The following is a 24162-nucleotide window of genomic DNA, read 5'->3' as shown; positions in this document are numbered from 1 at the left end:
TCACAAAATAGGTAAAGAACAGCTAGGTTTAAATTTGGCATTGTCTTCCTGTCACGCGGACCTTCACCAAACATCATCCTGTGCTAATGGATCCTGTAGCCATGCTTTTGTGTACTACACTGCTGTAACAGATTTTTCTCGAGATGGAGATCGAGTTACAAACATTGTAGTGGAGCCTATAGTTCATGAGGATTTCCTGTGGAACAGCTACATTCCAGACAGCATCCAGGTTGACAAATTACAAAAAAAATCTTTACAATTGGAGCTTTAAAAAAGATATATTTATTTGATTAATGCATCTTGTAAACTTTTCATTTCAAAATTGTTTGTTTTTTCCATTTTAAATGATTCAATTTCAATAACTATGATAAAACAATAATTAATGAAAAAGTCATTGAGATTGCTAAGAAATTTATTGTGTATCAGTAAATACAATTAATGATAATATTTACCAAAAATATCTTTGCTTTTAAGATCAAAGTAAAGGATGTCCCAACTGCTTACTGCTATTCATTTACTGACCCACATATAATTACATTTGATGGCAGGTAATTTCCTGAAAGTTTTTTCTTATAGTAGTTGTTGTTTTCCTTTGGATTTTGCTGTTGTCTTGCTTTAAATATCTTACTATTTTATTATTTCTTCATCCTGGTCACTGAAAAATTAGAAGGGAAGACATATATGGATATCGCTGGCTTGTTTCAAACTACTGATTTATTTGTATGGAGTGTTTTTACCCTAAAATTTGGCCCTTGGTAAATACACAAATTAGTTGTGAGCTGAATTTGTAAAAATGAAAATTTTAAAAAAAAAAATGAAAATTCTTGCAAATATGAACAATCATTTTAACTTGATCATTTAGTTATTTTTAATAATGGTTTCTTTACTCTAGTGATATTTTAGTATATTACATTTCTGAATGATACTGAAATAATCTTTAGGATTTAGGCAAAATGATTAGACTAACACATTATAATTATTTATAAAACTAAGCATTTCTACTTCATGACAAGAATAATCAGGGTAAAACTATTGTAGCCATCATGAATAGCTGGATATCTGCCCCTGGAATGCAAGTAAAGTGGGCAAAATGATCAAAAAGTAATCTAAGCTATCTTGCTATTAATATCTACCTATGAGGATTTAAACTCAGTTATACCATTCTGGGAAATATATAATTTTAAGATGTCACTAAAGAAAATTATAAGAACACCTCTTTGTTGAGTCAAAATTTTCTTCATGAAAAGGTAAGGTAATTTATTCTTTACAAAAAAATTTTTTAAAGATTTTATTTATTTATTCATGAGAGACATAGAGATACAGAGACAGAGACATAGGCAGAGGGAGAAACAGGCTCCTCACAGGGAGCCTGATGCAGAACTTGATCCCAGATCCCAGGATCACTCCCTGAGCGGAAGGCAGGTGCCCAACGACTGAGCCCCCAGGCACTCTGCATGATCCCAGGATCGGGGAGCAAGTCCCACATCGGCCTCCCTGCAGGGGAGCCTGTTTCTCCCTCTGCCTATGTCTCTGCCTCTCTCTCTCTCTCTCTCTCTGTGTGTGGGTGTGTGTCTCTCATGAATAAATAAATAAATATTTTTAAAATTTTTTTAATGTGATCATTGTCGGTAATATTTTTCAATATGAGCAAATAGATTTTGAACTCCATAGCAAATGATAATCCAGAAGTTGGAGCAAGTGTTGAAAAGTTGTGGAAACTGATTCCACATGCAAGAATCCTTTATGGTTACAATGAAAAGCTTAGAAGTTTTAGTGGAAAAGCCTCCAGAAAGCATAGTTGGGATTACTTTAATTGGTTATAATTCAACAAGATTAATTGTGCAATGAGTGACAAACTTTGTGCTAAATGCTGAGGGTATGGCAGTGCATAAAACAAACATCCTCTGCTCTCATGCAGCTTACATCTGTATAGGTAAAGAGAGATATGCACAATTAATAAATAAAATACATAGTGTATCTAAGGAACATAGGTGCTATGAAGAAAAAAAATACAGCAAGGAAGAGAGGAGAAGAATCTAGCAGGAGTTGACTGAAGTGGTGAAAGGAAGAAACAAGTAGTGAGATCACTACTTTGTTTCATTCAGTTCTCTAAACTAGTATGAAGCAGGGACGCTTGGGTGGCTCAGTCGATTAAGCATCAGACTCTTGATTTGGGCTCAAGATCATGATCTCAGGGTCCTGGCTGGGACCTCCTGTAGGGCTCCACACGCAGCAAGGAGTCTGCTTGAGATTCTCTCTCTCTCCCTCTGCCCCTCCTCCCTCTCACATGCATGCATGCACTCCCTCTCTCAAATAAGTAAATCTTAATAAAATAATATGAAGCTATGAGAAATATGGATTTTTCATTCTTGCATCAAAATATATTGAATGTGTATGAATAAATTTAACACACATTTTTTTGCTTATAACATATTACTGTGGTATTTTGTACCAATTCTTAATGCAGTTGATTTTTGTTAATGATAGGGTATATGATAATTTCAAGACTGGAACATTTGTGCTTTATAAGAGTATGTCACGTGATTTTGAAGTCCATGTACGCCAGTGGGACTGTGGAAGCCTTCACTATCCTGTGTCATGTAACTGCGGGTTTGTTGCCAAAGAAGAAAGTGATATAGTAACTTTTGACATGTGCAGTGGTCAGCTACATGAATCACAGCCATATTTATCTGTAAAGAGTCAAGATGTAACCAGCAATGTCAAGATAAGTGAATCTTATTTAGGAAGAAAAGTCACAGTATGTATAATTCTTTACAATTAAAAGTATTTTTCCTCTTTTTCCTATAGATTTTGGCTTAGTCTGAACTTTTTTTCATCTCCATTAAATTAAGAACTATCATTTTCTAACATTAGTTTTTTTCCCCAAAATAGCTTTTTGATTAATACTGATCTTAGAAGGAATAACATTTTTTTTCACTTTGCACACACAAATAGATACAACATGGTTAAGACTCTGTTAAATCTAAGCAGCCTTATTTTAAGATTTTGGTAACTTGATGGGTTATTCCTAAAAATTATTTTTGATGGTACCTAATAAATTATATGTTACACAGAAATGAAATATATAATTAAGAATAAATATTCAGGAGTAGTTAGCCAATTTTTGAAATGAGTACAGGTGGTTCTGCCTCAGGAATAGGCTGGCAGGTACATGGAAGAGATTAGAAAACCAACAAACAGATCCAAGAATATGTATTCATTAATATTTTAAAATAATGCTTGACATCTATAAGCTCTTTATGTTATAATGTCATTTTCCTTTCATCTTCCAAGAAAGTAAATTCCAGGTGAATAAGGTTCAAATTTAAATGAAAATATTAGAAAAGATAGGTGAATGTTTTTTTACCTGAGGTGAACAAGAATTTTTAAACATAATGTTACATATTTGAATTCCATCCTCAAAAAACCAAAATGCAAATGAAAAGTTGGGGAAATATTTTCTACATATAAAACATACAGCTAATAGAGAAAATATGCCCTTTTAAAATATTTTTCTATCTTCCAATATATTTTTTTTAAAGAAACTCTACAGCCAACGTGGGGCTTGAACTCAAAACCCCAAGATCAAGAACCACTACTGACTGAGCCAGCCAGGTGCTCTTAGAAAACAATCTTTTTTTTTTTTTTTTTTTTTAAAGATTTTATTTATTTATTCATGATAGTCACACAGAGGGAGACAGAGAGGCAGAGACACAGGCAGAGGGAGAAGCAGGCTCCATGCATCGGGAGCCCGATGTGGGATTCGATCCCGGGTCTCCAGGATCATGCCCCGGGCCAAAGGCAGGCGCCAAACCGCTGCGCCACCCAGGGATCCCAGAAAACAATCTTATACTTTACTAATAATCGGCACTCCAGTTAAAATGAACAAATAATATACACAGGCAATTTACAAAAGAAATAAAACTGATAAATATATCCAAAAGTATAAATAACCAACAAAAATATGAAAACCACAACCTCATTAGTAAAGAAATGCAGATTAAACATCTCATACAATATTGGCAAGAGTAGAAATAGTATCTACGCTCTTTCCAGAGAACACATATATTATGCATGCATAAATCCTTTGCATGTCATTTTTCAAGAAGTTCCTTCTGGAAATTTACCATAATAAATAATTAAGTATATGCAGAGCCCCAATGATATTAATTGCATCTCTCTCTAAAGGAAAACGTTGAAATTAATCATTGAAGAATATTTTAGGTTAACCAAAACTCTAAGTGATGTCATATAATAGAACACTTTCTAGTCGTTAAAGTTTTGGAGTTGATTGTATTTTTTTGGAGTTGATTGTATTTATTGACAGGCAAAGATAGTTTTAGAAGAAAGAAGAATTAGAAGAATCTGTACCACATTAACATTAACAAGCTCGGATTGAATTAAGCAATATAAGGTTTGTTTGCTTTTCAAATAATTTTCAGGAATGAGCACTTACCATTTCTATAAAGAGAAAAAAGTGCCATTTTTAAATTTAAAAAATTAAAGGAGAAGGAGTCAGAAGAACAGACACAGATGGTGTATCTTCATGATTTTTAGAGGATAGTTTTTCAACATTCTAGTCTCTGATCTGGGAGTGGTGATAGGCCTTCGAGGAGGATCACAGATGACACAGGCTATTAAGATAATTCAACAAACCCCTTGCTCTCATTCCAACTCCCCAGATATGCCCTGGTTATAATTTGGCTTCTGATTAAATTTGCCTACTGTGAAGATGAGAATATTGATTAGCCACAGGAACATATATTCTTCTGGAATTATATTTATCTGTATAAATTAATTACTTGGTAGTCTAAATCTATATTTAATTATCATCAGAGACATTACTTGGTAAACATTATCCTCAACATCTATAACTGTTTTGATTGTATAAAATATCTCACCTTAGTTTAAATTTATTTAAAGAGGCTTGAACAATATTTATCAATGAAAGAATCAATATGAGATCAAATTTCAAGTCAGCAAAGTGCAAAAGCCCACTGGTTTGACATATAGCATTAAAAGGAAAATTGTAGTCTGAAGAAAATCATTATTCTGTTCTCTTTTTATATTGAAGGAATAAATGAATTTATTTCTTCTCAAATAATAGTTTTTTTCTTAGTCCATGTTGAATATTGTTTAAGCATCTTTTATTCTGTATTTCAGATCTGGTTTTCTTCTGGAGCATTTATCCGTGCTGATCTTAGTGAATGGGGCATGAGTTTAACAATCAGAGCCCCTAGCCTAGACTACCGAAACACTCTGGGACTTTGTGGCACCTTTGATAATAACCCAGAAAATGATTTCCATAATAAAAATGGGATAAAAATTGATCTAACATTTAATAATTGTGTTGCTTTTATTAATGAGTGGAGGTAAGAAAGTAAACTATTTTCATTTGTTATTGTATTCACGTTTGATTTAAAATGGTGACACGATTCTCAGATTTTTTTTTGCAACACATTACTGAGAAAACATGTTCTTGTCCAATTTACTATTCTTTTCTGTTTTTCACCTGGAAGGATTTTGCCGGGGAAAAGCATGTTTGACACAATGCCAATTTCTCCGCCATCACCTGGAAAACTCTCCTATTGTAGCTGCTCATTGAACACTAATTCATTATATCCTTTTGATCACCTGGACAGTGTATCTCAACAAGAGATTATTTCAGGTTGCAAAGATCTCAAACATGCCAAATTCTCTTTCCTGATACCAGAACTAGATGTCACCTCTGAATATATTAATTCAGAAGCTCTCATCAGAGGAATAAATGAGTATACATCTGGAGAAGAAAATAACTTGAACTTCCTGCCTCAAGAAAAAAAGCATGTGAACCTAAGCAAACTGGAATTACATTTACAAAAACATCCTGGAAATGAAAAACAAGAGGCACCGAAGACTTTGGACAACGAGAAACATACACAGGACCAGGGGAGCCACAGCCAGGAAATGAGGCGGGATCCACAAAACAGATGGAAACGGCAAAACTTTTATGAGTTTCTTCCTATGTTTGCTTTCCAGAGTCTCAGCCAAAGTGACCTAGAAGAATTGACTTATTTTTTCCCTGAGGACCATACTGAGGATGTCCACCAGGAGTTTGTCCCTACGTGGCCCACACCCTCTGGTCTCACCGAAGGCCACACTTTGACACTGTGCCAGCAGACTCTTGCCAACTCTAGTGTAGGAAGACACTGTCTTGCCTTTCTGGGCAAGAGTCTGGACAATGCTATAGATATGTGTGTTAAGGATGTTCTCCTAAAAGATGACCTCAGCTGGGCAGAAGCAGGTGTGGCTCTTTTAGAAAATGAATGTGAAAAGAGAATTTTGGAAGAGGGGAAATACAATGCAGAAGAAAATAGCAAGTCAGTCGAAGATATTCTCTTGGTACTAAAATGCCCCAATTTATGCAGCGGCCATGGGCAGTGCATGGAATGGGGATGCGCATGTTCCCCTGGCTTTGGTTCCTATGACTGCAGTGATTCGCATGGTAAGTACTCTCCAACTTCGATATTGTGTATGTTATTTGATTATGAAAATTCTTTGTTTTTTACCTTCAGTATCTTAACAATATTTGTTCAGATTATATAGGGCAAAGAACCCAAATTATTTAATCAATATAGTAATAATTCTTCCAAAGTGTCTCATCTTACTCAGAGTAAAAGCTGAGGTACTTATAGTAGCCTATACTGCACAACATAATCAGGCACGCAGTAACTCTTCAGTCATCCCCTACAACTAAAACCCTTACTCATTTCATTCGACCCACTTTGGTTTCTGTAAAGCCAAGTTCTCTTGACCTCAGGGTCTTTGCACACAGCTCATCCCTCCACTTGTAGAGAATAATTATTTTTTCTAGAACTCAAATTTAATATTTTTTGAGTACTGTGTTTATAATATTCTGCTAATCATACCAATTTGCTTAATTTTTCTCTAGTCCACCTACGTGGTACAAACTATTATCTCAATATGTAAGAGAAAGAAATTTTTAAAAATCAATTTGAGGGGTGCTAAGGTGGCTCAGCCGGTTAAGCGTCTGTCTTTGGCTCAGGTCATGATCTCTGGGTCCAGGGATCAGTGCTTCCTCAGGTTCCCTGCTCAGTGAGGAGTCTGCTTTTCCCTTTCCCTCTGCCCCCAACCCTGGCCTTGCTCTCTCTCTCACAAATAAATAAAATCTTTTTTAAAAATCAACTTGATTTAATTAGCTATTAAACCAATTACTCCTCCTGATTTTCCTTCTACCCCCACCATCCTGCCCTTTTCCATCTGCAGACTTTGCCATCTCAGTAAATGCACACTTCATTTCTCTTACTGTTCACATTAAAAACTTGTAGTCATGTTGACTTTTCCTCTTTTTTTCATGCCTCAAGCTTAACCCGTTAGTAGCAAATCCTGCTCTAGCTTCAATGATTTTCATTTCTTCCCCTGGTACAACTTAGTCCAAGCCACCATTAGCTCTCACCTAATTATAAATTCTCTCAAAGCTTATTCTCCATGCAGCAACTAAAATGATCCCTTTGAGGGGCACCTGGGTGGCTCAGCGGTTGAGTGTCTGCCTTTGGCTCAAGTCGTAATGCCGGGGTTCTAGGATTGAGTCCCATGTCAGGCTCCTCGCAGGAAGCCTGCTTCTCTCTCTGCCTCTCTCATGAAGAGATGAATAAAATCTTAAAAAAAATAGTAATCCCTTTGAAATGATAGTGAGATCATAGTACTCCTGCTTAAGTCTCTCTAATAGCTCTCCCCTCTCCTTCCAAGTAAAATCTACATTCCCTACTACCATGGCCTAGAAGCCCCTATCCAATGGGAGTCTCCTCTCTCACTGAATTTCATCTGTCATTCTCTCTATAACTCACTTCACTGCTCCCCAGTATTCTTAAGTGGTTGTTTGCTGTTTCTCAAAGGGCCAAACCTGCTTCTTCCTCAGAATCTTTGCATTTACTTCTCTCAACACGTATCTTCATGATGGACTTCCTTCTCATCTCTCTTCAAATGTCATATTATCTGAGACTTCTTCCATGGTCATTCAAAATAAAGTGGTTTTCTTCACACAAGTCTATAGTCTTTATGTCCTTTCATATGGTTAATATATATGTTTTCTCCCTAGTCTTGAAAACATTTATGTTATACACTTTATTTTTCATTTGTTTATTTTTTTGTCCTCCTATATTAGAATGAAGTTATATGAAGGCAGGAACTTTATTCTGGCTATATATCCCAGGTACCTAGAATAACCAGAAAAATAGAAATTGCTTAGTAAACAGTTTGTCGAATATGAAAGTATAAACTACCAAATATGTTTTTATAATTTTCATAAGCATTTTTGGGATTCTGAGTACACAAATTATGATTTTATATTCCACTGCTAGTAAAGTTCTATTCACTTCAGTTTTGCCAATAGAGGATTCAATTACTTATATATGCTGCATTAATCTATTTTGACAACTAGATCTTGCTTATACAAATACTGTGTTATCTTACCAATGCCAGAATCATAGATATAACTATATGAAGATCAGTTAACACTGTCTGCTAGGAGAATTTTTTTCTATGATTGAAAGTACATCTAAGATTATGGTGGCATATAAGATAGCAATAATACCTAAAAACATTAATAACAGTTAAATGAAATTTTGATACCTCTTATGTTTAAGAATTTTTAAGAATTTTAATACATTACATTGCTAGTTACACTATTTTTAAAAAATATTTTATTTATTTATTCATGAGAGACACAGAGAGAGAAAGGCAGAGATACAGGCAGAGACACAAGCAGAGGGAGAAACTGCATCCTGCAGGGAGCCCAATGCAGGACTCCATCCCTAGACCCCAGGACCATGCCCTGAGCTGCAGGCAGATGCTCAGCCACTAAGCCACCCAGACCTTCCTAATTACAGTATTTTATTACCAAAGTATTTTTTTCTGTAACCTATCTCTATGGCACAAACCAAAATGGCAAGAACAAAACACAGACCATTGTAGTAGTAATTTCTTAATACTTGTAAATAATTGATATTAAACTTTATTAAAACATGAATTAAACCTGCATATTTAGGTATTGGTAATATCTTTATTGCTATTTGTATTGGTTTGATGGTGGGTCACACTTCTTTTAACATCAGATTATTCTTAATATTTAATAGTTTAATTAATGTGCTAATATTTGGAGTAGACTTCAAAATATTATGTTCCATATGCTTTTAATTTGGACCTTGAAAATAATTAGTTTATTTTTCTGGAATTAAAGAAAATTTATCCATTTTGTTTTATCATTCTTTCCAAAAGACATGCCTCCTGAAATTATAGAACTTGAGAATGCTGGATTCTGTAATATTCGAAAATATAATTGTATGATAGTGAGAGTGTTTGGTAAAGGCTTCAAAGAATCACCTTCAATTAAATGTGAAGTTACTAAACTGCAGGTATGTTAAATTTAGTGTTGAAAAACAATTAAGTTTATGAGTTATTCAGATTAATTTTATCTTGGACTAATTTGGTTTACCAGTTAGCAACATAATCCCAAAAGATGTCATATCCACAGAGAGCTCAGTAGGAAAATGGCTAAGTTGATTAACCTTAAAGCTTCTCCCTTATTTGTTAACTTCTATTAAACTATTTTATATAATTCTTATTGCAGTATTGGTTCACTATTCCAGTCATACTAAGAAATTAATATGATATTAAGCTTGATATGCAAGCTTCTGTATTCATCGAAATGTAAAACCACAAAGAATGGAGATCATTTTTATCCAAGACAATCTGTATAACTTATAGGACATAAGGATATGAACAATTCCCTTTACAAGACAAAAAGATGAAGATTAACTGCACTTATCCTGTATATTCTCTTACTATGGATTTCAAAAAGAAAATAGTGTTTTCTTTCTTCGGGCCACAAACAGCACATATGATCACTCAGTCTGAACACTGGTATATCAGATTATACCTTATTTGGATGATTACTTGTATGTTCTTCTTTTTCGTTATTCAGGTGGATTTTTATTTTAAGGAAAATTCTTTGAAGTACTTACTTGGAGAAGCTGAAAACTTAAAACAGCAAATGACATTTTAGCATTCTTTATACTTTTTTCTCTAAATTGTTGAAGCCAAATATAATACTGGGTTTGAGAATTTAAGGAGGAAATAACTTTTATATCTGTCTTTATCAAATCATGATACAAGACAAGTATACTTACTTCCATGTTTTTTGAGTAGAGCTTTTCTAAATAACCATGAAATATTTTAATCCCAGTGAAATAAGACAGAAAGTAGAAAACGGAAATTTTATTCACTTCAGTATTACTCAAGAGAGTAGACATTATGTCTACTGTTGTTCATGTAAAGTTGTTCATGTTGTTCATGGCAGAATAAATTATATGACATCACACTACTATTAAGTGACTTGCCAAGAAAGAGTTTTGTAGGTTTATATTCTTTTGGAAAGTACACATTGTGCTTACTTTCAGATACATTATTTGCTGTGATATTTATTCTCATATTACATTCCTTTTCTAAACATCTGATAAAGAGCACACTGTGAAATTCTCTAGCACACTATACAGAACTACAGAAAGAAATATCCATGTTCACTAGCCCCAACCGAACTTACTTAGATTAGCTATTTTCTTTCGCACCCTGTTCAGGATATTTTTGTATTTCACTTGTAAGACAATTTGGTTTATTTTTAAATATTTATACTCCACTTCGCATTTTCTCCACACTGTAGTTGATTTTAGTTATTTACTTACTTGGAAAATATACAAAATAATATCATGGTTCTGAGGGTCTGTGCCATGTGAAAGGTATACACAGAGAAATGCCACTGTCTTATCATCTCTGCCACTCTGTCCATTATCCTTTCTTTCCATTCCATTTCCATCTATCACCTTGAGGTATCCACTCTCATTATTTTCTGGTTTATCCTTACTGCATTTCTTTTGCACAAAGGAACAGATAAATCCCTTCTTTTTGCATGAAGGGTAGCGTATTATTGATGTTCTTTTCTGCTTTTGCAGTAGTACTTTTAAACAAGCTTTTATCTAGAGATGCAAGCACCCAATCCTTTCTTTCACTCCCTTCCCCCCAAAACAGGAGTTTATAGAATACAATTTTTAAATACTTATAGGATTAAATCCAAGTAGCTATCCTAGAAATGAATAGCCCTTTGTGATCCAGCTCTTGTCTAATTTTGCAAACTTGAACTCCCTGGACATGTTCTACTAAAATCTCATGCTGTCTCATGCATCCTTGCCTTGCACTTGGTATCCCCTCCAGTTCTGCTTCCAATGTCCAGCTGAATGGCACTCTCTCCATTTCTGCTTCCAATGTCCAGATGGCAGTCTCTTCTGCTTTCAGGAAGAGAAGCCTCCCTAACTGTGCTAGACTCAATGGCTTCTTTCTCTCTCACTAAGCTTTATTTGAGTTTCGATTACAGCAATATTAAAATTATTTTGTCTGTCTTTTCCTCTGTGATCTTTTTTCATCAGAGAGTCCTCAGCAAAAAAAAAAAAAAAAAAGAGAGAGAGTCCTCAGCATATAAAGATACACAAAATATGGATAAATGGAAAATAAATAGAACTCTGTTTATTCCTTATTTGGGGTAGGCTTCTCCAAAGACAAGTGGAAATAATTTCTGGATTTCCAGTCATTGGCTGGAGTCTTGTTTCAATGCACAAAGTCCTGTGTCCATCCAAGTGTCCATATCATGACTACCCTGAGACATTGTTGTCAATTTCTCTCCACTAAAGGGGGACTAGAGAGGGACCACTGAACTGACCGATCTGTTGGGCCAGATTGTACACACTCCCTTAAACGTAGAGATTTCTACTTTGGCCTACTCTTTCAGTTATCAAATCTTAACAGGATAGTTTCTGTTGGCCACAGGTGAGCATGTTCTTACTTTCTTTCCCATCTCCGACTGACCCTCAGTATGGAAGTGTCAGCATGCTCCTTGACCATTTCTTTTTTTAAAAAAATATTTTATTTGTTTATTCATGAGAGACAGAGAGAGAGAGAGGCAGAGACACAGGCAGCGGGAGAAGCAGGCTCCATGCAGGGACACCAATGTGGGACTTGATGCCAGGACTCCGGGATCACGCCCTGAGCCAAAAGCAGATGCTCAATCGATGAGCCACCCAGGCATCCCTCCTTGATCATTTCTGAACAATTGAAAGCATTCTGCAGTCAGAAATTTTTTTTAAAATTAAAATCAAAATATTGTCAATAAAATATGTCCTTTTAGTTTTCTGTGTAGTTACCAGTACACAGAAAATTATTGTGGCTTTTCTTTTTTAGACACCAGTGCATTTAATACTGAAAAATAGTCCTTTAAGCATAGGCTATGTGTGATATGCCTCTGAGTTATTAAATAGGGCTAACTGATTAGAATTTAGTTATAAGTTACATAAATTCATTCGAACTACCCTGAGCAAAAATAGTATTTATTATGAGGACAAGATGTTTTTCACAGAATCAGGATTAGAATGTAATTGCTGAATTCTCAGGAATAATTTGAACTTGAGACTTGAACACATAAAAACTCTGTCTGCACTTATATATGTGTTTATCTGTCTCAGTTCTGTTTTTCTCTTCAGGCTTCATTTTTCCCCTTTTACTAGATACTAACTTTCTCCAAGTAGTGAGAAGCACAGCCCCCACCGCTCCATAACTTTGTGTCTTGCACCTCAAGCCACCAGAGCTGGACTGGCCTAACATACCCTCTAGTACAAAGTTAAAATATTCCAAATAATCAAAGCATTGGCTCAGCTTAGATCCACCAGGGAGTACTTAAGTGTAGTTAGGAAGATGGGTCATATAAGAACATGAGGGGGTTCTGGGAACCACACAGATGGAAGAATGGAAAGAGCAATTTTGAGTAGAAGTAGAAAGGAGCTTTTGCAGGAGAGATTAGTTTCTGGGTAGGAAATCAATCCACTGTGTGTCAGCTATGTAGTCAAATGTGTTTCCTCTTCCTACAAAACTCACTACATGGTGATTCATTATGTATGATCAATATTGGTAACTTCTTTGATCTGAACCCATAAGAAATGCATGAGGCATTAGAAGCAGTTTATGTCAAATTAAGGTGTATATGATTTTCATTATTCTGGATAAAATTCACTGTGGATGTCACTTTTATTACTTCATTATATATTCCAATATGCCAGGCATGCATTTTAAAATTTATATTTTGATTATACGTAATTCACTAGCAAGAGATTTCCATAATTAAAAGGGGTTAATTACCTTCTCATTATGCCTTTAGTATAATAGCAGTAAATGGGTCCTTGGAAAAACTGTCTACACGCATACTGTTTTTCAAAATAGCAGAACTGTTGATTGTCAGCTGCCCCCTGATGTTCAACCATCTGATACCATGAATCTGATGGATGAGAAACCAATTGCGAAGTGGCAATTAAAGGTAAAAAAATATATATATTATCATATTTGTAAACAAAGTAAATATATATTAAAATTTCATAATTTATGAAGCCACATTTAGAATAAATTATCTTATTATAAAACTATATCTTACAGGTATCCAATGATGGTTATAGGTTCAGTAATCCCAAAATAATGATCATTTATGATGGAGCTTGTCAAATTTGTGGTCTCTATGGGAACGACTCATGTGCTCTAAAGGTATGTATTTTTTTTTTCACTTATTTTCACATTTACTTGATAGGTTTTTTTTATTTCCCATGCTACTGGCATGATAATGGTATATTAGTTTTTTCACCTTCATATCAGAAATACTAATGGAGAAAAGCCTTTCTCAAGTTTATATGAGGTTAATTAAAATTGGTACTCTGACTGTAACTCTTGTTGAAATGGCAAGGAAAGGATTTCTACCTTTTGTGTTTTGAAGTTGGCAGATTGTTTATTCTTTAAAAAAAATTAAAAGAGGAGGTTCAGATTGAATTTTAATTCCTGCATATATTTCTTTTTAAGGACTAAAAATTATTTTCCAGTAAGATGTTTCTCCGCAATCACCTAATCTTCGTAACAAGTGGTGTGCATTTGAATGGAGCTTGTAAAATGTATAAGGCTAACACTTTTACAGGAAGGAGGTTTTTTTTTGGTTTATTTTATTTATTTTATTTTATTTTATTTTATTTTATTTTATTTTATTTTGTGGCAACTAAATTAATTGAACCTTGCAAATCTCCACCACTGAAAGGATCACAGAACAACCCAAAAAAAGCTGAATCCTCACAGCCACACCCTCTTAACCTAGGTCCAGTCTGTTGGGTTTATCAACAGATCTTTCTCATATGCCAGCTGCTGATTTAATAGATACCATGGATCTAATATTAGTTAGCTCTTCAAAACTGAGAAGCATATCAAATAATACTCAATTTTAAAGTATTATTATTTAAAATTTTAAATCTATCTTCCCTTGAGATTAGTAATTAGACCATATCAGTAAGAAGTTTCTGTTTCTGAAAAGTTGTTTGATTTTTACTTTCCCCTAAGTACTCCATTTCCACATCTTAAAAGAAATACTTTTTTCTTTTTTTAAAAGATTTTATTTATCTATTCATGAGAGATATATATAGAGAGAGGCAGAGACACAGGCAGAGGGAGAAACAGGCTCCCCTCAGGGAGCCCAGTGTAGGTCTCAATCCCTGAACTCCAGGATCACCCCCTGAGCCAAAATCAGAGCTTAACCACTGAGCCATCCAGGCATCCCAAGAAATACCTTTAAAATGTCATAACTCACAATTGTTTTATATTCTTTCTGTTCTTATTTTTGCGTCATGTTCTAAGTGACATCAGAAGAGATTTTGTTAAATGGGCAAAGTTTATATATGCTGAACAAAATTTGGTCTTCTACCCAGGTTAAAAATGATTGCTACATTAACATTATTTTTTTGCAGATCAGCCTTTCTTTCTACTATTTTGTAAAAGGCTATCCATTGTCAAGTGTGGATAATTATGCTATGGTTCTGGTTGAGTTTCACCATGTTCAGAGGACATAGTGGGCTCCTAGAGCAAGGGAAAATGCTATAAACTAATGTGTTTCTGTAAGATGAGCAGGGGAAAAAATTGCTTCATTTCTTTATTAAAAGAGTACTTCCAGCTGAGTTAGCAGTAAAAAAACAAAGAACAAAACAAGAAGAAAAGACAGGTTTTCTTTTATGTTATTTATAAGCTATAATTCTACATAGATAAAGCTATAAAGTGTTTTCTTATTCTCTCCATATTGATCAGTTCCATTAGGACATATGAAAAAATCAAAGCAGACTTAAAATATACTTTCACTAGAATCACCAACATATGTGATGCTGGCTTTCTATGTACATTTTTTCCTAAACACTAACTATAGTATCTTGTTTTTCTTTTTAAATTTCCATTAGGAAAATGTTTGCATTATTGATGGACTCTGCTACGTTGAAGAAGATAAAAATCCTACCAGCCCTTGTTTGATTTGTAAACCAAAAATGTCAAAATTTACTTGGTCAGTTTTAGAAAGTAAGTTAATCTTTATTAATCCAAATGTTTTCTCTACAAGATATTTTTTAAGTGATTATAAACCATGAGTTACATAAATGTGTTTAAGATGAACACTGTGCTTAATTTAGCATCTTTCCTGTCTGCATGATTTACTTTGCTTGAATGTAATATAAGGTGAAATGTTATTTCATGTAATTTCTACAATTATACTACAATAGAGTATGAGATTTTCATTTTAACGTTTGATACTGAAAGCAAATGTGAATTATTAATAGAAGAAATGGAAATGATTAGTTCAGCTATACAGTTTGTACAAGTCAAATAGCTACTAACAAAACAACCTCTAAAGTACTAGGTAAGTACATACAACATCCATCAGTAAGGTTGGTGGGTATAGTGGAAAGAGAACATTGCTTTGAGACCAATGCTTTATATCCTGTTCTTAGCCTTAATTCTTTTTTAGTTTTGTGACAAGATATCTAGCTATTTAAATTCCAGAAGCCATGCATTCATCACCTATTAAATAAAATTACCTGGACTCACGAATCTATTAAATGCCTCCCAGCCCTACCATTCTGTGACTACTTGAGTATAATAGCAGATCCAGATAATGTCTGGATACTTTGTTCCATCTGAAAAAATACCCCACATCATAGTTATGTACCATATAATTTCATCACTTCCTCAAAATACAGCATCCATTCCTGATCAAAACTCTTCAGAGTGTAGGGATAGAAGGCACATTCCTCAGGCATCTTAAAAGCCATCCATGAAAAGCCCAGAGCAAATATCATTCTAAATGGGGAAACACCAATAAATAAATTAATTAATTAATTAAATTAAGAAATAAAAAAAATAAAAATAAAAAAACATTCCTTGGCATCTTAAAAGCCATCCATGAAAAGCCCACAGCAAATATCATTCTAAATGGGGAAAAACCAAAAAAAAAAAAAAAAGGGGGGGGAAACCGAGAGCCTTTCCCCTAAGATCAGGAACACAGTAGGGATGTCCACTATCACCACTACTATTCAACATAGTACTAGAAGTCCTAGCCTCAGCAATCAGAAAGAAAAAGAAATAAAGAAATAAAAGACATTCATATTGGCAAAGAAGAAGTCAAACTCTCCCTCTTAGCAGATGACATGATACTGTACATAGAAAACCCAAAAGACTCCACCCCAAGATTGCTAGAATTCATACAGCAATTCAGCAATGAGGCAGGATACAAACTCAATGCCCAGAAATCAGTGGCATTTCTATACACTAACAATGAGACTGAAGAAAGAGAAATTAAGGAATCAATCCCATTTACAATTGCACCCAAAAGCATAAGATATCTAGGAATAAACCTAACCAAAGAGGTAAAGGATCTATACCCGAAAAACTGCAGAACACATCTGAAAGAAATTGAGGAAGATACAAAGAGAAGGAAAAATATCCCATACTCCTGGACTAGAATAATTAATATTGTGAAAATGTCTATGCTACCCAGGGCAATTTGCACATTCAGTGCAATCCCTATCAAAATACCATGGACTTTCTTCAGAGAGTTAGAACAAATCATCTTAAGATTTGTGTGGAATCAGAAAAGATCCCTAATAGCCAGGGGAATATGAAAAAGAAAACCAGAGCCGGGGGCATCACAATGCCAGATTTCAGGTTGTACTACAAAGCTGTGATCATCAAGACAGTGTGGTACTGGCACAAAAACAGACACATAGATCAATGGAACAGAATAGAGAACCCAGAAATGGGCACTCAACTCTATGGTCAACGAATATTCAACAAAACAGGAAAGACTATCCACTGGAAAAAGGACAGTCTCTTCAATAAGTGGTGCTGGGAAAATTGGACAGCCACGTGCAGAAGAATGAAACTGGACCATTCTCTTACACCAGACACAAAGATAAACTCAAAATGGATGAAAGATCTAAATGTGAGACAAGAATCCATCAAAATTCTAGAGGAGAACACAGGCAACACCCTTTTTGAACTTGGCCACAGCAACTTCTTGCAAGATACATCTATGAAGGCAAGGGAAACAAAAGCAAAAATAAGCTATTGGGACTTAATCAGGATAAGAAGCTTCTGCACAGCAAAAGAAACAGTGAACAAAACTGTAAGACAACCTACAGAATGGGAGAAGATATTTGCAAATGACATATCAGATAAAGGGCTAGTATCCAAGATCTATAAAGAACTTATAAACTCAACAGCAAAGAAACAAACAATCCAATCATGAAATGGACAGAAGACATAAACAGAAATTTCACCAAAGACCTACACATGGCCACAAGCACATGAGAAAATGCTCCATCAGGGAAATACAAATCAAAACCACAGTGAGATACCACCTCACACTAGTGAGAATGGTGAAAATTAACAAGGCAGGAAACAACAAATGTTGGAGAGGATGTGGAGAAAGGGGAACCCTCTTGCACTGTTGGTGGGAATGTGAACTGGTACAGCCACTCTGGAAAACTGTGTGGAGGTTCCTCAAAGAGTTAAAAATAGATCTGCCCTATGACCCAGCAATTGAACTGCTTGGGATTTACCCCAAAGATACAGATGCAGTGAAACGCCAGAACACCTGCACCCCGATGTTTATAGCAACAATGTCCACAATAGCCAAACTATGGAAGGAGCCTCAGTGTCCACAGACAGCTGAATGGATAAAGAAGATGTGCTTTATGTATACAATGGAATATTACTCAGCCATCAGAAAGGACAAATACCCACCATTTGCTTCAACGTGGATGGAATTGGGAGGGTATTATGCTGAGTGAAGTAAGTCAATCGGAGAAGGACAATCATTACATGGTTTCACTCATACAGGGGAATATAAAAAATAGTGAAAGGGATCATAGGGGAAAGGAGAGAAAATGAGTGGGAAAAATCAGAGGGGCTGACAAAACATGAGAGACTCCTAACTCTGGGAAATGAACAAGGGGTAGTGGAAGGGGAGGTGGGCGGGGAGATGGGGTGACTGGGTGACGGGCACTGAGGGGGGCACTTGATGGGATGAGCACTGGGTGTTGTACTATATGTTGGCAAATCGAACTCCAATAAAAAAAGATATACAAAATAAAATTTGTCACTTCCTGAAATACAGCTTATATAATTCCATGTAGATATTTCTTCATTCTCTTTCCTCAGTCAAAAGACCAGGCATCGTTACCCCCTGCCCCCAGCCCCATGTAATTTTATCTGAGTCGTAAAACCTTATACTGTGCTTTGTAACATCACTATATATATTATTGTATATAAAAATTCCGTTACTGTGTTAGACCATTTGTCAGATAATTCATCGCTCAGGTGCAAGACTCATGGGGTGTTATAGGAAGACGATGAGAATTTGGAGAAGAATTTAGTGCCGGAGACCAGGGAAACACAATAGAGCTTATGAATTGATGTCTATGTTTTTCATGGCTTGGTGTGACTGACTCATCATAGATTTACAATGTTCAAGGATAAAAGGGTCTGGAAATATCATCTATCCCAAATTTCTCATATTGAGGGGTGAGGACATTAAAATCAGTAAATTATATAAAGATATATGAGGGCAGGGACGCCTGAGTGGCTCAGTGGTTAAGCGTCTGCCTTTGGCTCAGGTCCTGATCCTGGGGTCCCGGGATCGAGTTCCACATCGGGCTCCCTGCGGGAAGCCTGCTTCTTCCTCTGCCTCTCTCTCTGTGTCTCTCATGAATAAATAAATAAAATCTTAAATAAAAAAAGATATATGAGGGCAGAACAGGAGCCAGAACTACATTCTCTTGGCATCAGTGCTTTGTTGATGTCAGCAGAGTGTATTTGTACCCAGCGCAATTAAAAAGGCTATTCTTCCTATCTGTTAAGCCGGTGGCTAAGGAAGGGGGACATTTTTTAATGTGACAGTATAAAAAGATCTTTTAAAGCATGACATGAGCACAAAGGGAGCCCCCGTGCCCTCTGAAATAACCAGCATTCCAGCATGTGAGCTTGGCAGCAGGAAAGCCCTTGGAGGAGCAGAGTATTGCTGTGACTCTCTGGCCCCCAGTTCTAACTGAGGAGACAGGTGCAGTGAGGAAAATTCAGGGGACAAGAAAAATGAACAAGAAAAAAAGGTGTCGAGGGGGAAAGTAAAGCTGAAAAGGGAGAGGATGAAGAAGAGAGAGTGAAAGAGCAAGCAGTTAGTTGGTCGACTCCAGAAGTAATTTTCAGATCTCAAAGAAGATGCATCCTGTCTGAGGAATGCAAATGTGGCTATGTATCTTATGCTCTGGTCAAAGTGCTTTTATGCTCTCATAGCAAATTTTGAAGTCTTGCACCTGCCAGTTACTTTTACATTTTCTAAGAATGCAATTTAATTTATTTCAAATGTAAAAAAAAAATTGAAAAAGGAGTCAAGGTAGGTATTGGATGTTATAGCAGAGTTCAAAAACTTCATCAGAATGTTGAAGTGAGAGCTCTCTGTAGCCTAGTCTCCCTTTTCCTTTATCTTTCTACACAAATATAAAGTATATGTTTTCTCTGTGACAGACAACCAACCTCCAGTGATTCAAATACCGCAAGACAAATTACAGACATTTTTCGGGGAGAACTTTTTGTACCAGTTCACGGCCTTTGATCCTGAAGGTTCTGACGTCCGTTTTACCTTGGACTCGGGTCCTGAGGGAGCAAATGTTTCCTCTTCAGGACTTCTTATGTGGAAAACAGAATCCCAAACTCCACAGGAATTCACTCTACGTTTTAATGACGACTGTAATGCTGAAACGAGAGTCACGATTATGGTAATATTTATCATTACGTAAATGCCACTGAATTAATTAACAATACCATTATCTATTTTAAACTCAAAATATAATTCTTAATTTGTGATGAGGAACTAAATTATTCAACGTCATGGAAAAATTAAACTGCCAAAATTCTGTTTTTGTTGGAATTTAAACCTTAGGGAGAGTCTCAAGTCTAGAGCATGGAGCTAAATGACTAATTCCTAGACCATTTTGGCCTGTATATAACTATGAAAAAGATAAAGAATACATTCATGTCTATCTCTCTGAATGATCAACCTAAGATTGATAATTATATACTTTTCCTTCAAGGAAAGTCATTTTTTATTGACTGTTATTTTGGTATTATCAGTCATGAGCTATTAATAGTGTATTTTGTACACTGTATTCACTTGAAATTTGGGACACATTTATAGAGAAGTAGTAGTATGAAGCGCAATTGTGTACTGTCATGTTAACCTGTTAATTCAAGTGACTGTTTATTCTCTATATTTGGGATAACTGGTGACTGTTTTACACTTCAGGGATTTTTTTTTTCTAATTGTGTTGCTTGCATTATAGAAACTGATCGATCATCTAGTAAAATTTAAAAATTTTTCCCCAGCATTTATATTTTGGCTATGCTCTTGAAAGTTGGCATAATTGCTTTATTAAACTATCTTTTCAAATACTCTTGTACATGAAATATATATGTATTTTTAATTTTTTTTTAATTTTTTCGCAAAACTTGTGATCTGGTCGTACTTACACATAAACATGCATACTTATCACAATTTCTGGGGGCATAAACTGAAGTTACTTTTATTGAAAAGTAGAGCATTTACTTTTTGTTTCTTTTGAAGGTGACTGTGAAGTCTTGTGATTGCTTGAATGGTGGATTATGCGTGTCAGACACTAAATCTCCTCCAGGAAGTGGAATGTACCTGTGTGTCTGCTTGCCTGGCTTTCAGGGCAGTCTTTGTGAAGTGAACGTCACTGAGTGCCAGTCAAACCCCTGTGGTCTTGGCAAATGTGTTAGTGGATTTCAGAGTTATTCTTGTGTATGTCCACCTGAACTCAAAGGTAAGTTTTGGTTCTTCGTGAATGAAATTAATATGTGAACAAGTTAGACAGCAGATTAATCTGCAAACAAATTAATCTGCAGATTACTCAAGCAAGTATATGGTCCTAAAGATTTTAATACACATTTAGAAAGTCTAGTAAAAGTCATCACAAATACATTTGCTACCCATATTCTTTTATGATTTACATTGCATACACTCTTATAATTTTTCCCATTTTCATAATTTTAATGGCAATATTCCATGTCCATGTAGTATTTTGCAGGTTCCCAAACACTTCTGTATATATTTAGTAGGTAGAAACATATTTTAATGAATTGCCATTAAAATATTGTATGGAATAATAAGGAAATTTGCCATGGGAAATGTAAAAATTATCATTTAAAAACGTTGATATTTCATTAACTTAAAAGGATCATGAAAAAAAGATCATGACATAACGTTAGAGTTGAAATTAAATGAAATTTGCTAACTCATTAATTATCCTAAAGTGTCTGATTCTAGAAATCTCAACCAAGTATATGAATGACAACTTTTAATTTCCCAAGGCTTTTTATATGTCATACCGATATTTCCTCTAATTTCCAGATATAAATTTTATTTTATTTTATTATTTTTTAGATATAAATTTTAAATAAGTAAATATGCAATTATTGAGCTGATATTTTCCTTGAAGACATCTATTTTAACATTGTAATAGAACTAAGCAGGATATTTAGGTGTCTACTAGTTTTCTCAGCATTTTGAAATGAAACTAATAGGGGCACCTGGGTGGCTTAGTCAGTTAAGTGTGAGACTCTTGATTTCAGCTCAGGTCATAATCTCAGGGTCTTGAGTTCAAGCCCTATATAGGCTCCATGTTCAGCACAGAGTCTGCTTGTCCCTCTCCCTCCCCTTCTGCTCCTCCTACTGCTCACATTCTCCCTCTCTCTCAAATAAATAAATAAAATCTTAAAATAAAAACTTTATCATTTTATAATTTGGAACTATTGAACTATAGACTACATTTAAAGAATTCATATGTTGTACTCTAATGAATAAATGACTATGAATATATTCATTCAATTAAGTTTTTAAGCATTTCAGAGAGCAATACTTGATCTCAAAAAATTTTACTGAGGAAAGATTAACTTTTCCTAGCATGCTGTAAAATTTTCATGGATTTTCACGGCTAATGCATTAACTGCACTGAGTAAGTTGTCCTTAAGTTAAGCAGGCAGTCATTCTAATAACTTTTTAAAAAATTCCCTGAGCTTTTTGTAACAAGGTAAAAATTGCTGCTATTATATGGTAATTTTTTGCATTAAAATATTAATGGCCTTCTTATCTTCTTTTTTATAGAAAAAAATCTTATGTACTTGAAAGGTCTTTATTTAATGTTAAATAGAATCTAGTTAATGACTTTTTAATTCTGCTGTAAATTTTAAAATGAGTATATTCCTCTTAATGTATGATAGCCTTTCCAGAATTTATAAGACATAGCTTAAAGTAAAAGAAATAAGGATGTCTTTAGGAAAGTAAAATAAAATATCTTTAGGTAAAAGAAATCAAATAATGAGTGCTTGATAGGACATATGATGTTTTTAAAATAAATAATTTAAACTCTCAATCTGTATTTTGTTTAGGCAAAACTTGCCAGGAGGATGTTGATGAGTGTGAATCCAGGCCTTGCTTTCCAGGAGCAGAATGTCTCAATACCTTTGGTTCCTATCATTGTGGTGCATGTCCAAAAGGATTTTATGGTGATGGGAAAATATGTCATGGTAAACGTCTCGATTTTCTGCCATGAAATGTTTTTTGCTACATTTAATTAATCCAAATTTCTCAGTTCTATTATCTCTTTAACTCATGCATTCATGTGGTATATATTCTTTAAGTGTCATGCACTGAGCTGGATGCAGAGGATGCAAAAATACATAAGACATGCCCTCTGACCTAATAGGTTTGAGTATAATACCAGGATACCAGGGAGTCTAATGTGTAATCACATAGTTAAATATGGTGTTCTGTGTCTTGATAGAAGTGCCTGGAGAGAATAGAAGGAATACGAGACAGGGAATCATGTCTACCTGGAGGGATAATGAAAAGTTTTAAAAAGGAAGTGTCATTACAGCTAAATCTAATGTATCCAGTCAAGAGAGAGAAGCTTTCTAGGCAAAGAAACATCTTGAATAAGGGTGGAGAGGCATGTAATGTCACAGCACACCTTGGACACTATGAATAACTCAGTGTGCTTAAAGTCGAGGGTAAAAGGGACTGCTACAAAGAGTTAAAGCTAGAGAACTAGCCAGTGGCCAGATCACTGAGACACCATGAGAAACATGATACAGTTTACATCTGAGAAGTCTACTCAAGACATGTACAGAGGATGACCACTTATGGGTGAGGAACTGTGCAAGTCTGAAGGTGGGAAGAAAAGCTGAGACAATATTACAAATAAATAGGAAAGACATGAAGATATTCTGACCTTGAATAAGGAGGTAATGTCTTAAAGAAACACTAAAGAAGCAAGTTGATGGCCTGTGGTCTGTAATTAATATTAATGTGGAAAAGGAAAGAGTTACTAAGTCCCAAGCACTCAGTTTAGGCAAATGAGTGTGTAGAATTGGCATTCGCATTGAGATTAAATGAGATCATAAAGGAGGATTTGGATCCAATAGGATTAGTATCCTTATAAAAGGACACAACAGAGAGAACTTACTCTCTTTCTGCCCTGTGAGGACACAGGGAGAAGGTGGCTGTCTGGGAGCCAGGAAGAGACTCTCACCAGGGACCAAAAGGGCCTCCATCTTGATCTTGAACTTGCTACCCTCCAGAGTGGTAAGAAAATAAATTCCTGTTGGTAGGACACTCAGTCTCTGGTGTTTTATTATGGCAGCCTG

At 35.1% G+C, this 24162-nt stretch overlaps 1 protein-coding gene across 4 annotated transcripts in view; it reads left to right on the top strand.

Moving 5' to 3' along the window:
- Positions 1 to 24162, top strand: part of VWDE (von Willebrand factor D and EGF domains) — a 97461-nt gene that overhangs the window by 30350 nt on the left and 42949 nt on the right. For all 4 annotated transcript variants that reach the window (XR_005369475.1, XM_038556956.1, XM_038556958.1 and 1 more), the window contains 12 exons: positions 12 to 229; positions 475 to 548; positions 2488 to 2758; positions 5164 to 5372; positions 5520 to 6484; positions 9277 to 9413; positions 13256 to 13411; positions 13528 to 13632; positions 15351 to 15465; positions 19966 to 20216; positions 21062 to 21281; positions 22906 to 23043. Coding sequence is in view for 3 of the 4 variants with exons in the window: in XM_038556956.1 (XP_038412884.1) it covers positions 12 to 229; positions 475 to 548; positions 2488 to 2758; positions 5164 to 5372; positions 5520 to 6484; positions 9277 to 9413; positions 13256 to 13411; positions 13528 to 13632; positions 15351 to 15465; positions 19966 to 20216; positions 21062 to 21281; positions 22906 to 23043 (2859 nt within the window). In the remaining variant the exon portion in view is untranslated. The remainder of the gene's footprint in view (positions 1 to 11; positions 230 to 474; positions 549 to 2487; positions 2759 to 5163; positions 5373 to 5519; positions 6485 to 9276; positions 9414 to 13255; positions 13412 to 13527; positions 13633 to 15350; positions 15466 to 19965; positions 20217 to 21061; positions 21282 to 22905; positions 23044 to 24162) is intronic.

The sequence above is a fragment of the Canis lupus genome, chromosome 14 (genome assembly GCF_011100685.1).
Source record: "Canis lupus familiaris isolate Mischka breed German Shepherd chromosome 14, alternate assembly UU_Cfam_GSD_1.0, whole genome shotgun sequence".
NCBI classification, from domain to species: Eukaryota; Metazoa; Chordata; class Mammalia; order Carnivora; family Canidae; genus Canis; species Canis lupus.
Note: the sequence above shows the minus strand (reverse complement) of the source record. Positions and strands in the feature narration are given on the sequence as shown.